Source organism: Dendrobates tinctorius, unplaced genomic scaffold (assembly GCF_039654945.1).
Source record: "Dendrobates tinctorius isolate UK_male_01 unplaced genomic scaffold, ASM3965494v1 ptg000086l, whole genome shotgun sequence".
In the NCBI taxonomy this organism is placed as follows: Eukaryota; Metazoa; Chordata; class Amphibia; order Anura; family Dendrobatidae; genus Dendrobates; species Dendrobates tinctorius.
Window position 1 is genome coordinate 4,311,321 of NW_027361754.1, and position 17,745 is coordinate 4,329,065.

The window sequence follows — 17,745 nt, forward strand, 5'->3', positions numbered from 1 at the left end:
CCCCCATCTCCACTCATTAACCCCCATCCCCACATTAATCCCTTCTCCACTCATTAACCCCCGCACATTAATCCCCATCTCCACTCATTAACCCCCGCACATTAACCCCCATCTCCACTCATTAACCCCCATCTCGACTCATTAACCCCATCTCCACTCATTAACCCCCATCTCCACTCATTAACCCCCACCCCCACATTAACCCCCCTCTCCACTCATTAACCCCCATTTCCGCTCATTAACCCCCCCACTCATTAACCCCCATCCCCACATTAATCCCATCTCCACTCATTAACCCCATCTCCACTCATTAACCCCCACACATTAACCCCCATCTCCACTCATTAACCCCCCCCACTCATTAACCCCCATCCCCACATTAATCCCATCTCCACTCATTAACCCCCGCACATTAATCCCCATCTCCACTCATTAACCCCCATCTCCACTCATTAACCCCCATCTCCACTCATTAACCCCCATCTCCACTCATTAACCCCCATCTCCGCTCATTAACCCCCATCCCCACATTAATCCCATCTCCACTCATTAACCCCCATCTCCACTCATTAACCCCCATCTCCACTCATTAACCCCCCTCTCCACTCATTAACCCCCCTCTCCACTCATTAACCCCCATCTCCACTCATTAACCCCCATCTCCACTCATTAACCCCCATCTCCACTCATTAACCCCCACCCCCACATTAACCCCCCTCTCCACTCATTAACCCCCATCTCCACTCATTAACCCCCACCCCCACATTAACCCCCCTCTCCACTCATTAACCCCCATCTCCGCTCATTAACCCCCATCCCCATCTTCGGTGGTTCTTCAGCTCCACAGAGGAGCACACTTACCACCAGCGTTCGCTCTGGGCTCCGGGAGTGACGTCAGCAGCGTGATCACATGACCTGATCACGCTGCTGACGTCGCTCTGACCCGGCGGTCAGAGCTTCAATTGTACTGGCGTCTATAGACGCCAAGTACTATTGCTGCCTCGGAGTCGGCGCTGCCTCCTTCTCTGCGTCGGCTGTCAGCTTGACAGCCGACACAGAGAACCGCCGACTCCCAGGACTGGTAGCGGCAGAACACAGCCGCCGGGGGAGGGGAGGGAGGGAGAGAGATACTGGCATACTGCGGACCGCTGCATTAGGCGGCCGGGCGGCTCGACTGCGCCCCCCTGCTGCCTGCCCCCCCCTGGATACGCCACTGCCCTGGGCCCCCAAAAAACCTTGGGCACGGGGCGACCGCCCCATCCGCCCCTATTAAGATCCGCCATTGTTGGACAGCCATACCCAGTGATTGTGGATCCAAGGAGGAGGAGACTAATGTAGGTCCATCCACATTTGAGGCAACGCTTCACTAAAGGCCATTTTCACCGGCTTTATGCATCTCTGCAGACACATCCTGACAAGTTTTTTCAATATTGTCATATGAGCCTTGCCACCTTTGATGTTTTGTTGGAGACAGTTGGAAGACTAGTTGCGGATTTCCAGGGGATTTGAGAAGCACTGCCAAATTCCCAATTGTATGGGAGCCCTGGATGGGAAGCACATCCGTATGCGTAAGCCGCCGAACTCAGGGTCCCAATTCTATTATTATAAACACTATTTTTCTGTAGTTTTGTTGGCTCTGGTTGACAGGCACTACTGGTTTATAATTGTAGACATTGGGGCTTATGGAAGAACTGGAGACTCTATCGTCTTCAATTCTTCCATTATGGGTCGGCGGCTGCGCAATTACCAGTTGGACCTACCACCACCACGTCAGCTTCCAGGCTCCAATCAAGATTCTGTGCCTTATGTCCTAGTGGCAGATGAGGCCTTTCAATTCAGGCATGTAATGAGGCCATATCTGCGATGAAACCTGGACCACCGGCGCAGGATCTTTAACTTGCGCCTATCACGCGCCCGACGACTGGTGGAGTGCGCCTTTGGCATTCTTTGTGCCAAATGGCGGGTCCTCCAGTCAGCCATTCAGCTGAGTGAAGCCAACGTAAATGAGGTGATCAAAGCATGTGTGGTCCTACATAACTTCACTAGAATTCATGATTGTTCATCATCTGATGGTGCTGAAGGTGTGTTGGGCAATGTGGGTTGGCCTAGACCACATGTGATCCCTTTCCATTGTTCGCTCTCAGGACTGAAAGTCCGTAATGTCTTCACATATTATTTTTATCACCTCAGGGTGCTACTCCCTGGCAAGAGCATGCTGTATCTATTTTGTAATTTTCAAATGTTTTTCTATATAAATATAATTTTTTCCTTTAAGTTGTTGTGTGTGTTCAGTTACTTTATCTTCGAGATGTTTTTTTTTTTTTTTTGATCTTTAACCCCTTAATGACCGTCTTTATCTTCGAGATGTTTTGTTTTTTGATTTTTAACCCCTTAATGACCGTCAGTACGTCTTTTAACTGACCTGAGATATAAGAGACTAGCATCCCCATACAAGTAGCAATCCAGCAGCTGTCGGCTGTACACTATAGCTGACAACTTGCTGAATCAGCCACGATCAGTGTTGTCACCGTCCATATCGGTCTAACCCCTTAGATGCTGCTGCCAATACTGACCACTTCATGTAAATGTTTAAAAGATTGTGGCTTCTCTCTCTTTATCTCTATTGGCACCCTGAGATCATGATTGTGTGGTCCTGATGTTTGCCATGGCAATTCACTAGCAAATAGCGACCTTAGAGTCTGCCGGCTATAGTAACATGTTCAAAAGTCAGTGACAATTAGGTGGTGAAAATAAACTTTTTCATTCCTATCATGCCACTTTGTATTAATTCCTGAAAAGCACCTGAAGGGTTAATAAACTGTCTGATAGCAGTTTTCAGTATGTCATGAGGTGTTGTTTTTAAAATGGTATAACTTTGGGGGGTGTCCCAATATATAGGACCCCTAAAGTCACTTCAAACCTGGATAGGTCCCGAAAAAAAAATAATTTTGTAAATTTCCTTGAAAAAATGAAAAATTGCTGCTACATTTTTAAACCTCCTAAAATGCTAACAAAATAAAGTACAATTTTACAAATGGTGCTGATGTACAGCAGACATGTGAGAATTATTATTTATTAATTTTTTGCTATGGTATGACTATCTGAATTAAAGGGATAATCATTCAAAGTTTGAAAATTGCTATTTTTTTTACATTTTTGTCAAATTTCTGAAATTTTTCATAAATAAACACAAAACATATCAACCTAAATTTACCATTATCATAAAGTATAATGTGCCATGAGAAAACATTCGTCCCAGAGTTATTACCACATAAAGTGACACTGGTCAGATTTTTAAAATTTGGCTCTGTCACTAAGGGGTTCAGTAATGAATCCAATAAGAGAAAAAACGTGGCATTTTTTAAATTTTTTAGAAACCAAAATTTAACTTTTGTTATTGAAAACCGTATTTCCGTCATATGGCTTTTGTGCCCAGACAAATTTGGGCATAATTTTTTTACAAGATTTGTGAAACCAAATGATATAACATAAACAGAAATTTGCTAAAGCAAAATCAGACCAAACAAAAAAAATTACAAATCTTGGCACGTTGGTGGAGGTGATGGCAGGAGTCCAGCCTCTCTTTGTTGCTGGCTTGGGTGTCCAACTTGGCCTTCCCCCTGTGGGGGTACATAACCTGGGCCCTAATGTATGATGTGGCCAGGGTCAGGTTGCTGAGCAGCGAAGTGGCCATAGGGATAATGGAGATTATACTACTGGGGATTCTGGTAACCACGTGCCTCATACCCCCCAATATGGCCATGTCGTCCAAAGCTAGGTTGGGGCCAGCCTCCAACACTGGGTCTGTGCAAGTGGCCATTTTGGGCAGGTGGGTTATAGGCTGCCATTTGGGCCTGATGTGGCCAAGGTTGGTTTGGGGGGGGATGGGTTGAGGTGTAGGCACCCGTGGAGGAGGTGCCTTCAGATCCATATTGAGCATGCACATCTGGGTTGGGGTAAACTCGGAACAGGATATGGGGTGACAGCTGCCACCTCTCCAAGAACTCAAATACCTCATATGGGGTATTGGGGGGTGTGCATGCATCAATGAGGATCTGAATCGATCCTCGCACACATTGCCTCACCTCACGGGGTAGGGGACGGAGGTACTGGGCTAGGCTGCGGGAATATGCCTCCTCACCCTCATCCAGGGCAGCCCTGGACAGGTAATTAAGCACCCCCGTGTCAACATGCCTCCTGGTATCAGAGGCAGGGATCTCTCGCCTTCGTCGCCCATGGCAGGATATGACAGCAGGCTGGGGGGAGCACTCAAGATGAACAGTAGGGCTGCTGCTGTTGCCTGGTTCTTCAAGGATGCCGGTTGCTGGTGCAGCTGCTGGGAAAGGTCCTGGTACAGGTACTGTTGCAGGTACTAGTGATGGTGCAGGTGGAGCTTGGGGAATGCAGCTGTAAGGCTCAGAAGATGGGCCAGGCCACCTCTTCACCTCCCCCGACCGGGTCTATAATGGCCTCAGAATCCGAACCGATCTCCCTCTCAGTGAGGTTGGACTGAGTTCTGTTATGAAATATAATTTTTAAAAAAATGGTTGGAGATCTGACCCTAAACACTATATGTGTTATGTGGTGGGATGTATATACTTACGGTCTGAGATCCAGAATAGGAGCGAGAAAAGCCAGCCGGTCGTAATAAATACACTTCCGCTTGGTTGGTGCTACAGCCCCACTCCTGGCCCGCTGCTGACGTTCCCGCCGGTATTGGTCGCGGATGCTGCGCCAGCGTCTCATCACATTTTCCACTGCAATGTGACAGAATAATTTCTTAGTACATTGTGGAAATTTGAACAACAAGTTTATATACATTTTACATAGTCATGTGGCTTAGTAAGGAAACATATTCTCGATTAGAAAGAATGATCAAAAACTACACATAAGAATTTTAGGGACTACTGGGAAACCGTGTAATTTAGTGCATTTAAGATGATTCTTAATAAAGGAGATAACTTACTAATTTGTTGCTGTTCGTCACGTGGACGTTCCTCAAAATCTGGAAACATCTCCCCACAGATGCGCCTCCATGCCGCCTCTTTTCTGGCCCGGTCAGAGTAATGTGCATCCCTCTGGTCCCAAAGTTCTGGCCTTTCCTGGACCAAAACGATTAGCATATCCACATTGATGTGGGCAGACATGCTGCAGGACTCTGTGGAGGCGTTCATCCGGGATGTCTGGAGCGCTTTTTGAGCTAATTAGCATGTCTAAGCTTCCTGACAATGGCTTGGCCCATTTCCTGTGACCTGGAGAAGTCTTGCTTATTTCTCTCAAGTCACACGTGTGGTCCGTGTGTAATCCGTATTTTTCTCGCCCCCACAGACATCATTGGCATATTTTGGCCGTAATACGCTGACAATTGCAGCATGCTGCGATTTTCTCGGCCCATAAAATACTGCCGAGAAATATATGGATGATGGGAGCTGTCCCATAGAAAAACATTGGTCCGAGTGCAATGCATAGTTTTTGCGCCTCGCACTCGTCCGTATTTCTCACTAGTGTAACGCCGGCCTTAGAGATGATCTGCAAAGAGGAGTGGACCAAAATTCCTCCTGACATGTGCGCAAACCTCATCATCAACTATAAAAAATGTCTGACTGCTGTGCTTGCCAACAAGTATTTTGCCACCAAGTATTAAGTCTTGTTTGCCAGAGGGATCAAATACTTATTTCTCACTGCAAAATGCAAATTTTCATAATTTATATAATGTGTTTTACTGGATTTTATTTTTGATATTCTATCTCTTAATGTTAAAAATATAGACTGTTCATGTCTTTGTCAGCGGGCAAACTTACAAAATCATCAGCAAGGGATCAAATAAATATTTCCTTCACTGTGTATGTATGTATGTATGTATGTATGTGTGTGTGTGTGTGTGTGTGTGTGTGTGTGTGTGTGTGTGTGTGTATATATATATATATATATATATATATATATATATATATATATATATATAGTTACATTTCTCCCATCCTGTTGGGGCCACTACTTAATTTCTGAGAGTTTAATGTTAAGGCTTCTAGGAGGACAGCCTGGGACATTACATGTAATTTACTAGGATTACTGCGCAGCCAAAACTGCATCCTAATTCTTCCCTCTAAATGCGCGCTTCCTTCTAAATATATTAGGATTTTATCTGTTCTCTATTATATTTAGTGTTTATGTAGAAGATTAATCAAGATCAGTGAGGATCATGAGAGGAAATTGGGTAGTAGTAATCCCCTCAGTACAGTATTGTGGGAGACCTAGCATGGGGTGACTGTGTCCTGTACTCCCAGAGCGTTTCCTCTGCGCGGGTCATAAAATGACTTTGGTTTTAAGACCTCATTAGCAAAAAGGGGTTTCAAATCCTCTGTCTACATGAGTCAAGAGAACTAGGGCTCGGCTCAATGCGCTCATACCAACAATACTGATATTTTTCACCCGTTCTCCACCTAAATGATAGGGTGAACCAAGTTCAGGAAACTTTTGTCCCTATATACGGTATGTATTGTGTGTGACTGATAATAAGGGTCATCTTCAGGTCCTCCGCTCTGACCGGTCTTGTGAATGCAGAGAAGTTTGTAAAATTATATCAGTCCTGGCTGTGCGAAGAGGAAACTATGGGAACCGATTCAGAATCGATAGAAGAAAAGATTTGCAAACTGAAGGTAAATAATCGGCTGTTGTGCATGCCTCAATTCTGCCGCGTTCACATGTTACTTTTGCAGCATCGGTTTGTTGTATGGGACTGCATCCGACATATTCATCAAACGTATCTGCATGTCCATCCACATTCCCCCGATTCGGGATAGAATATGATAATAAACTTTTTTTTTTCTGTTGTATGAATCGATGCAGACTGGATCTTGAGTTAGGATCGGACCTACTTCAGGGTTTTTTAGCCTATGAACAGAGTTTGCATTTGCTCACTGCAAGCAGAGATTTTGCTGTTGGGATTAGGACAAGTTTGGAAAGCTTCCAACAGTGAAAAGAGTTGCAAATGTTGCAGCAGGACTAAGGCCGGGTTCACATTAGCATTTGGCTGGTCTGAATATGGCTGCATACTTCTTCCCTTAAGCTCCACCTACGCTCCGCCTACTTCCGCATGCGTCCTGTGTACCTATCTTTAACATTGGGTTCGCAGGGACATGCGTTGTATGCGGATGCGTCCACATGCGGCGTTTTGACGTGCCCGCCGACTGTAACATGTTGCATTTCTGTACGCAGGACGCATGCATAAGTAGGCGGAGCTTAAGGGAAGAAGTACGCAGACCAGCCAAACTCATGTGTGAACTTAGCCTAATATGCACAAACATGTTCAGGGGTTATTTTTTCAGCTCTGATCCGTGGGGGTCTGAAAATTGATGCCCACCACTGATCATCTGTTACATCTGCACTGCAGAACTTATAAGAACTGATTTATGGGGGTGTCTGACCCCCTCCAATACTGAAGACCTATTCTCTGGATCTTTTGACAGGGCAATCCCTTTAATAAATTATGCGCATCCTGCTCCATCATAATTTAGATAAAAATTGGAGGATGAAGCCCACTTTTATTAATTCCCCCAAATGTTTATTAGTTAGGTACAAAAAATTTTATGGTGCAGTTACGTAGGCTGAGGGCTACCCGGGCAGATTTTGTGGCAAAGTTCATAGTTCAACCCTCCTTGTTTCTTCTGGACACTGACCTCACACTCCTGTAGCTCCTGGTGCTCTCCTCTTCTCAGTAGTAACTGACTTTCTTATCTTTGCCCAGATTGCCTGTAAAGAGCTGAGGAAGGTCCAGATCAGCATTGACTCGCTGAAGACCCAGGTTTTATCCAACTTCCATCCTCCCATGAATGATTCCAGGAGAGTTCAGGGTCTGATTGACAAGTTTGAGCACACAAAGGCCTATATGGAGCTGCGGTCAGTGCCAGTTCCTGAGATCAGTGTCACACGTCTTTATAGGGGCCGGAGTGCTGTTCTCCTGATGCCAGAGTGCCACATTCACCTTTATGGTTACAATACACAACCGTATTATTACATCTGCCATCAGCACCACTAGAGGGAGCTCTCTGTATGAGCATAATTATAGCTGCCAGCAGGCCACTAGAGGGAGCTCTCTGTATTACAGCTGTCTGCAGCACCACTAGAGGGAGCTCTATATACTAGCATAATTATAGCTGCTGGCATCGCCACTAGAGGGAGCTCTCTGCATTATTACATCTGCCATCAGTGTCACTAGAGGGAGCGCTCTGTATTACAGCTGTCTACAGCACTACTAGAGGGAGCTCTCCGTATTATTACAGCTGTCAGCAGTACCACTAGAGGGAGCTCTATGTACGAACATAATTATAGCAGCTGGCATCGACACTAGAGGGAGCGCTCTGCATTATTACATCTGCCATCAGCGCCACTCGAGGGAGTTCTCTGCATTATTACATCTGCCATCATTGCCACTAGAGAGAGCTCTCTGCATTATTACTTCTGCTGGCAGCACCACCAGAGGGAGTTCTCAGCATTATTACACCTGCTGGCAGCACCACCAGAGGGAGCTCTCTGCATTATTACCACTGCTGGCAGCACCACTAGCACAGGGGTCTCAAACTCAGCAGAGTAAATGGGCCGCACATTAAAAGTTTAAGCTGGCGGGCCGCATTCCTTAAACTTAAAGGGAATCAGTCACCCCATTTTTCGCCTATCAGCTGCCAGCCCTGCCATCAGGGACTTATCTACAGCATTCTGTAATGCTGTAGATAAGCCCGCGATGTAACCTGAAAGATAAGAAAAATGAGTTATATTATACTCACCCAGGGGCGGTCCGGGTCCAGTTTTGGTCAGATGGGTGTCGCAGTCCAGTCCGGCGCCTCCCATCTTGTAGCGGTGACGTCCTCTTCTTTGCTTCCCGTCGTGGCTCCAGTTGAGGGCAGAGTACTGCAGTGCGCAAGCGCCGAACCACATCAGAGGACAGGTAAAGTACGCCTGCGCCAGAGCCGCAATGGGAAGCAAAGAAGAGGACGTCAGCGCTACAAGAGGACGTCACCACTACAAGAATGCTGTAGATAAGCCCTGGGTGAGTATAATATAACTCATTTTTCTTATCTTTCAGGTTACATCGGGGGCTTATCTACAGCATTACAGAATGCTGTAGATAAGTCCCTGATGGCAGGGCCGGCAGCTGATAGGCGAAAAATGGGGTGACAGATTCCCTTTAATACAGTACAAAATTATTGTTAAACAATTGAGAAAACTAGAGAGAAAGAACAGAGCAAGAGAAATGAAGATTCTATAAAGATACTATAGCAGCCCGGCTCACACTTTTCCAAGGTGATCCCGCTGTCGGAGGAGGACACGGTGATGGATCTGAAGCATTCCCTGAAGTGCCTCCATGGTTCCATCACAATCTCCTACCGAAGTTACCTCATTTCCGGTCAGCTTCCAGCACGTCACTTCCGGTGGAACGTCACATGCGAGTTTTAAAGTGCTCCTCAGGGCTCCGCCGTGTACTCCTGTGTCCACTGGAAAAGTAACCCCCTGGCCGGGGCAGTAGGGCAGATTCAAAATTGGGACTGTCCCGTTGGATCTGGGATGGTTGGGGGGTATGAATGCTCCCCACCATACACCTTGTACACACATGGCTCCGCACATCTCATACACACACGGCTCCGCTTTGTATGCCTCGTTCACACACGACCCTGCTCCGTACACATCTCCGCTCCGTACACCTCGTACATACGGCTCCACTCCGTACACCTCGTACACACATGGCTCCGCACACCTCGTACACATCTCTGCTTCGTACATCTCAGACACACGCGGCTTTGCTCCATACACCTCATACACACGCGACTCCGCTCTGTACACATCTCTGCTCTGTACACCTCGTACACATGCGGCTCCGCTCCGTACACATCTCTGCTCTATTTACCTCATACACACGCGGCTCCGCTCCGTACACCTCATACACGGTTCCGCTCAGTACACCTCGTACACACACGACTCTGCTCCGTACACTTTGTACACTCGCGGCTCCGCTCCTTACACATCTCTGCTCTGTACACACGTGACTCCGCTCCGTACACATCATACACACACTGCTCCGCTCTATCCACCTTGTACACACACGGCTCTGCTCCGTACACCTCGTACACGGCTCCGCTCAGTACACCTCGTACACACACGGCTGCGCTCCGTACACTTCATACACACACATCTCCGCTCCGTACACTTCGTACACACACATCTCAGCTCCGTACACCTTGTATACACACGGCTCCGCTCCGTACACCTCGTACACACACAGCTCCGCTACATCCACCCTGTAAAACCCCTCCTGACCCCACACATAAACTTCCCTCATCCAGCACCATGACAACCAGCACAGCAGAGTCCTGCAGACACAGAGGCTCCTGATTATGTGACCCCTGACTCCTCCCCTCCTGTGACCTCATCACAGGTTCTGTGCACAGAGAAGGGAACAGCCTAGCACCGTCATTGCTGGCTGTGAGAGGCTGTGGTGGGTCTCTGGGAGGGCGAGGATGGGGTGCATGGGGGGGCGTGGCGGCTTTTCTCCTTGCAGTGCGGGAAAGTAAAGTCCCACACGGGACAGCGGGTGGGGGGGTCCAAATCAGGACTGTCCCTTGAAATCCGGGACATTTGGGAGCTTTGCATGTGGTGCACCGCAGGCTGCAGATGCATGCCTCAGGGGCTGCATGCAGGCCACGTGTTTGAGACCCCTGCACTAGAGGGAGCTCTCTGCATTATTACATCTTCTGGCAGCACCACTAGAGGGAGCTTTCTGCATTATTACAGCTGCTGGCAGCACCACTAGAGGAAGCTCTCTGCATTATTACATCTTCTGGCAGCACCACTAGAGGGAGCTCTCTTCATTATTACATCTTCTGGCAGCACCACTAGAGGGACCTCTCTGCATTATTACAGCTGCTGGCAGCGCCACTAGAGGAAGCTACAGTATCTACATTATTACAGCTGCTGGCAGCACCACTAGAGGGAGCTCTCTGCATTATTACATCTGCTGGCAGCACCACTAGAGGGAGCTCTCTGCATTATTACATCTGCTGGCAGCGCCACTAGAGGGAGCTCTCTGCATTATTACATCTGCTGGCAGCACCACTAGAGGGAGATCTCTGCATTATTACATCTGCTGGCAGCGCCACTAGAGGGAGCTCTCTACATTATTACATCTGCTGGCAGCACCACTAGAGGGAGCTCTCTGCATTGCAGCTGCTAGTGTTACACTTTTTATTTTGCATAGCACATTGCTACTGGATTTGCTAATATAAGCCTTACATTTTTTCATTATTTTTTCATATTCTTTTTCCAGGAGGTACTTGCTCACCACGACTCTGAGGCAGCTATCGACGTTCACAGAGAAGGGGATGGCACTGAAGGTTTGGATGTCTGAAGCACTGGAGTTTCATGAGAATCTCCATGGTGCAGCCTGTCGCAGCCGCATGGATGTTCGGAAGCTTTCCTCATTGCTAATGGTAATATTAAAGGCGGTGTTTCATCAATGCAGAGTCCCGCAACTTCTATCGTGTTAAGAATAATGTATTTCACTATTTCTCAGTTTGTCTACTTCTAGGAAAGCTGAGTGACATCTATATTGCCATTATAACTGTACATGACAAGCTATGATGGCAGCTTAGTAGCTGATGATGTTTTTTATAACATCCTTAAGTAACAATAATGCCCATAAAAGCTGCACTTTTATCATGCCGGATGGGCCGGTCTTCCTCTACCTGATCTTTGCAGAGCATCAGAAAAGACAGTGAAGTGATCTGCAAGAAGCTGGCAGAATATGTGCAGGAGGCGCAGACCCTGATGGCATCGTTGCAGGTGAGGTCCATCATCACAACACAGGGTGGTCACTGATCAACCCCCAGACATCGATCACTTCCATCCATGAGTAAGAGATGATCCTTATTTAGTATTACATCGCCCATCAAAGAGGAGGAAGCTTGCTGCGTGTCTTATGCGCCCTATTATTTTCAGGAGATCAGCGCATGTTCCGGAAACTTTCACAAAGCCTTGGAAGGAGCAAGAAGTCAGAAGGGAGGAAAAAAATGGCATGACATACTGACTGTTTCCATAACAGAGGAGGTGAGTGTATCCGTCATGTCTGTAAGGCTGGTTTCACATTAGCGCTTTTTTTGCGCAGCGCATCGTGCTCGTCCATGCGCATGCGTCATGCGTACCTAGGTTTTACATGGGGGGGGCGCATGGTTTTTTTCAAGGTGTGTGCCTAGGCGCGCCAGATGCAACCTATTGCATTTTTGGATGCGCCAAAAGGCATTAAAAAAAACGCTTGCGCAAGCTTGCGGACGGAATGCGACAAAATAACGTATTACAGTCTATGGGAACGCAGGCGTGCGCATGGACATGCGTTCGTATGCGTTTTCATGCGCATGCATTTTTGGCATTAAAATGTGTAGACACTGGTTTTAACCCCTAGAGAACGAATGTGCATAAAAAACACAAATGCATGCAAAAACGCATGATGCGTTTTTTTTGCATGCGTTTCTATTGCGCACGATGCGCTGCGCAAAAAACCCACTAATGTGAAATTAGCCTAATAAGGGGAAAAAATCCAGAAAAAAAATATGAAAAACTGCTAACGCAGCTTCATATTTTACCACCATCTTTATTTAATAGAAATTCCTCTTGCAATGTAATAACAGCAGTGGCGTAACTACCGGGGTAGCAGCCGAAGCAGTTGCTTTGAGGCCCAGCCCATATAGGGGCCCGGGTCCCCGGCTCCAATCGGCGCTACCCGGGTAGTGCAATTAACTACAACTCCTCCCCTAGCAATGCATGTCTCTTGCACTTGCAGGCAGCCCGGCCCCGTGATTATTCCATCTTCAGTTCTCCGGTGTTCTTCCTGCTTTCAGCGTCCGCTCATTACCTATGTGCATAAATAATGAGCGGCTCATTACATATGCGTATATGTAATGAGCGGCACCACGTGGACGCTGAAAGCAGGAAGATTAGAACACCGCTGAGATGAGAAGATGGAACAAGCACCGGCCGGGGGCTGCAAGAGACAGAGAGAGAGGTGACTGAGTATAACGGAGGGAGGCTCAGGGGCAGGCTCTGTCTGGCCTGGCGGGCTACCCGGTAAATATACACCATGTGGTGTTGGGCGCTATGTACCATGTGGTGCTGGGCACTATATACCATGTGGTGCTGGGTGCTATATACCATGTGGTGCTGGGTGTTATACACTATGTGGTGCTGGGCGCTATGTACCATGTGGTGCTGGGCCCTATATACCATGTGGTGCTGGGCGCTATATACCATGTGGTGCTGGGCGCTATATACCATGTGGTGCTGGGCGCTATATACCATGTGGTGCTGGGCGCTATATACCAGGTGGTGCTGGGCACTATATACCAGGTGGTGCTGGGCACTATACACCATGTGGTGCTGGGCGCTATATACCATGTGGTGCTGGGCGCTATACACCATGTGGTGCTGGGCGCTATATACCATGTGGTGCTGGGCGCTATATACACTATGTGGTGCTGGGCGCTATGTACCAGGTGGTGCTGGGCACTATATACCATGTGGTGCTGGGTGCTATATACACCATGTGGTGCTGGGTGCTATATACCATGTGGTGCTGGGCACTATATACCATATGGTGCTGGGCACTATACACCAGGTGGTGCTGGGTGTTATATACCATGTGGTACTGGGTGCTATATACCATGTGGTGCTGGGCGCTATGTACCATGTGGTGCTGGGCACTATATACCATGTGGTGCTGGGTGCTATATACCATGTGGTGCTGGGTGCTATATACACAATGTGGTGCTGGGCGCTATGTACCATGTGGTGCTGGGCACTATATACCATGTGGTGCTGGGCGCTATATACACCATGTGGTGCTGGGCACTATATACCATGTGGTGCTGGGCACTATATACCAGGTGGTGCTGGGCACTATACACCATGTGGTGCTGGGCGCTATATACCATGTGGTGCTGGGCGCTATGTACCATGTGGTGCTGGGCGCTATATACCATGTGGTGCTGGGCGTTATATACCATGTGGTGCTGGGTGCTATATACCATGTGGTGCTGGGTTCTATATACACCATGTGGTGCTGGGCGCTATATACACCATGTGGTGCTGGGCGCTATATATACCAGGTGATGCTGGGCACTATATATACCAGGTGGTGCTGGGCGCTATATATACCAGGTGGTGCTTGGCCGCTATATACCAGGTGGTGCTGGGCGCTATATACCATGTCTTGCTGGGCGCTATATATATCATGTGGTGCTGGGTGCTGTATACCATGTGTGGCTGGGCTATATACCATGTGGTGCTGGGTGCTATATACCATGTGGTGCTGGGTGCTATATACCATGTGGTGCTGGGGGCTATATACCAGGTGATGCTGGGCGCTATATACCAGGTGATGCTGGGCGCTATATACCAGGTGGTGCTGGGCGCTATATACCAGGTGGTGCTGGGCGCTATATACCATGTCTTGCTGGGCGCTATATATATCATGTGGTGCTGGGTGCTGTATACCATGTGTGGCTGGGCTATATACCATGTGGTGCTGGGTCAGCAACTTAAAATATAAAATTATCAATGCTTAACTAATTTGATTGTATTGACTGAGTTACAGGATTAGGAATAATTGTGTTACATTATTTCTAATTCTGTTACTTAATGTGACTCTAGTATACATTATCAGTAAGGGGTGTGTCTTGAAGGGTGTGTGGTTTTGAGGGGTGTGTCTTTAAGGGGGCCCGTTTAAAAGTTTGCAATGGGGCCCAATCAGTTCTAGTTACGCCCCTGAATAACAGGTACAATTTTTCCTGGTAGGCGACACAAGTGACCCAGCGATTCTCCAGATTAACAAGGCTGAATGAGTGTTACCAGGCTCATCTCGACGGGCTCCTCCAATTCACTGCTCACCGTGTTGGAGACTCCGGATCACCCCCGAGTCCTGAGATTTTCTGAAACTTTTCCTGAGTGTTGTACATGCTGGGAATAATGCTGCATCCTTCTCCATGTCTTCTCATCTATCTTTTGGTCTCTTGCATTCCCTGGTTTATCCTTTTTCTGATGGCTTCCCACTGTCCAGCGCATACAGTTGCTAATATTACCAATGACTTTCAAGACTGTCCGCAACCCGTCCCCTCCATACTTCTCTGCCCTAATTTCCTGCCTCCTCCCTACACACACGATCTCCTCTTTTTGTCTACGATCTCCAAGTTTTCTCTGGTGCTTCCGCATTCTCTTAAACTTTATTTTCCACCTTTTGAAACTTTCAAAACTAACCTGAAATCGCAAAGTTTTGGAAAAGCCAACAACCTGCAATAACTCTGTAGCCAATAGCACATGAGCGGCTTCTCTCGGTACCTACTTTCTCCGTCCCCCATACTTTGTTGGCAGGGTCCTATCTTTTGCTCTCTCTGTTCCAGTCTGCTGCACATTTAGTCATGTTTAGGTCCTTTCTCTTGTAGTGTAAATGTTGCTTCTTAATTTACAGTTGCCATACATTTAAAGCCGGTGTGGAACAACTTTTTTTTATGAATTGTTTTTTTCTCATAAGTTTCTAAAAAACTCATGTTAAAAAAAAACTGAATTAAAAATGTGTAATAAAAAATTATACTGCATCAAGGGGAAAATATATACAAAAAAAGCAATAATCTCAGCATATTATATTGCTTATTTTGATGCAGAAAAAAATGCAGTAATTTCAAATATGTGAATGTGGCCTTATTATACTTGTTTTTTTGTGTATTACATAGTGAATATATGGACAGCGGCTGGGAAGAGAAAAAAAAAATTGGAGATAAATGCCACAGTATATAGTAGGGGAAGTCGAAGCTGCACCCAGCAGCGATACGCGTGGGGCTCCCCACACCTCCCCTGTGTCCCGGGACCACCTTTTCTTGACGACCTGACCCCCGACGTTCCATTTTGGACTACTCTTTATGGTGACCATTTCTATACTTTCTGCTATATACTGTGGCATTTATCTCCAATTTTTTTTTTTTTGTCTCTTGCCCTCAATATTCTATTTGGGTCTAGATCTCCTAACCATCCTCATATTGGATGGTTCCCTGCTCCCTCCTATATCAGGGCTATTTACAGGGCTCCTCAGATCTTATGGGGTCTTCCGGAGTGAGTGTCGGTATGATAGCCCCTCTATTCTTATAATGGATGGTCACCTTGCTTATAGTACCTTTTGGTCTATCTATAAATATAAATATTTTGAGTAAATAGCTACATTTCTCTGGGAACGCCCAGATTCGGGGTTGTTGGGTCATGCCCTATGTATTATTATGTACATTTTGGTGAATTTTGTGTAATTTTCCATAAGTGGTCTTTGCCTATCAGCATTTATTATTAGATCTGTTTGGGACATTTGGGGGTGTTCCTTCCTTTTTAAATGTTTTTATTCTGTATACCTGTTTGTCTCTCAATAAAATTTATATGTATTGGTCACATACCGTATTTTTCGCTTTATAAGACGCTCCGGATTATAAGACGCACCCCAAATTTTGAGGAGAAAAATAGGAAAAAAACTTTATTTTTAATAAAATGGTGGTGCATCTTATAATCCATGCGTCTTATTGCTTTCCAGGGGTGGTGATGGAGGAGGCCGGAGTGGAACATTGCTGCTGGGATGAGGGGGTGTTTTGATGTGCAGCGTGCCGCTGCCGGTGTCTGTTACTGCCGCCGCCCTCTGTCCCCTGATGCTTGCCACCACCGCCACGCTCTGTCCCCCGGTGCCTGCTTGCCACCACCGCCGCACTCTGTCCCCCAGTGCTTGCCACCACCGCCACGCTGTCCCCCGGTGCCTGCTTGCCACCACCGCCGCGCTCTCCCCCGGTTCTTACCGCCACCACCGCGCTCTGTCCCCCCGGTGTTTGCCGCCATCGCCGCGCTCTGTCCCGTTCTGAGGGTACTTGCCGCGGCACTCTGTGCCCTGATGCTGCCGCTGCGCTGTCCGCCACCGCCGCGCTCCTGTCCCCCGGTGGTTTCTTCCGCCCCACCGCCGCCGCCGCGCTCTGTCCCGTTCAGCGTGGGGGGGTCTCTGTCGCTCCATGCCTGCTTTCTTCCTGGAAAATGGCCGCCGCGCATGCGCAGACGGACATCTCGGCACTGAAATCTCGGGAGATGAGATTTCAGCGCTGAAATCTCATCTCCCGAGATTTCAGTGCCGAGATGTCCGTCTGCGCATGCGCGGCGGCCATTTTCCAGGAAGAAAGCAGGCATGGAGTGACAGAGACCCCCCCACGCTGAACGGGACAGAGCGCGGCGGCGGCGGTGGGGCGGAAGAAACCACCGGGGGACAGGAGCGCGGCGGTGGCGGACAGCGCAGCGGCAGCATCAGGGCACAGAGTGCCGCGGCAAGTACCCTCAGTGGCAGCGCAAATGTATATCCTCTTTGTAAGACGCACCCCCTTTTTCCCCTCAATTTTGGGGGAAAAAAAGTGCGTCTTACAAAGCGGAAAATACGGTACTTTATTGCCTTGGTTGTGCGCTTTATATGCTGGGCCTTTTTTATTCGGACTCCCATGACAGCACCACGAGAGAGGGGATCCGCCCTTTAGGAACAGGAAACCTACAGATACAAAAAGGGCGGCACCTCTCCCACGCATCAGTTGGTTTCCTGTTCCTGAAGGGACGGGATCCTACAGAAGACCAGGATCCCAGGCCGGCCGGCCGATACAGGTAGCGGGGGGGTCTCCTACCTCGGCCTGGTGCGGATCCCTGGAAGAC

General features: G+C 47.8%; 1 protein-coding gene across 1 annotated transcript in view; it reads left to right on the top strand.

Annotated features, from left to right (window-relative positions):
* The window catches only part of LOC141098035 (uncharacterized), a 34,649-nt gene extending 18,185 nt beyond the window's left edge, over nucleotides 1-16,464 (top strand). The window contains exons 2-7 of the mRNA XM_073585629.1: nucleotides 6,530-6,656; nucleotides 7,745-7,896; nucleotides 11,315-11,477; nucleotides 11,746-11,829; nucleotides 11,986-12,093; nucleotides 14,833-16,464. Of these exons, the coding sequence (XP_073441730.1) occupies nucleotides 6,609-6,656; nucleotides 7,745-7,896; nucleotides 11,315-11,477; nucleotides 11,746-11,829; nucleotides 11,986-12,093; nucleotides 14,833-14,970 (693 nt within the window). The 5' untranslated portion in view covers nucleotides 6,530-6,608 and the 3' untranslated portion in view covers nucleotides 14,971-16,464. The remainder of the gene's footprint in view (nucleotides 1-6,529; nucleotides 6,657-7,744; nucleotides 7,897-11,314; nucleotides 11,478-11,745; nucleotides 11,830-11,985; nucleotides 12,094-14,832) is intronic.
* Nucleotides 16,465-17,745: the final 1,281 nt, after the last annotated feature.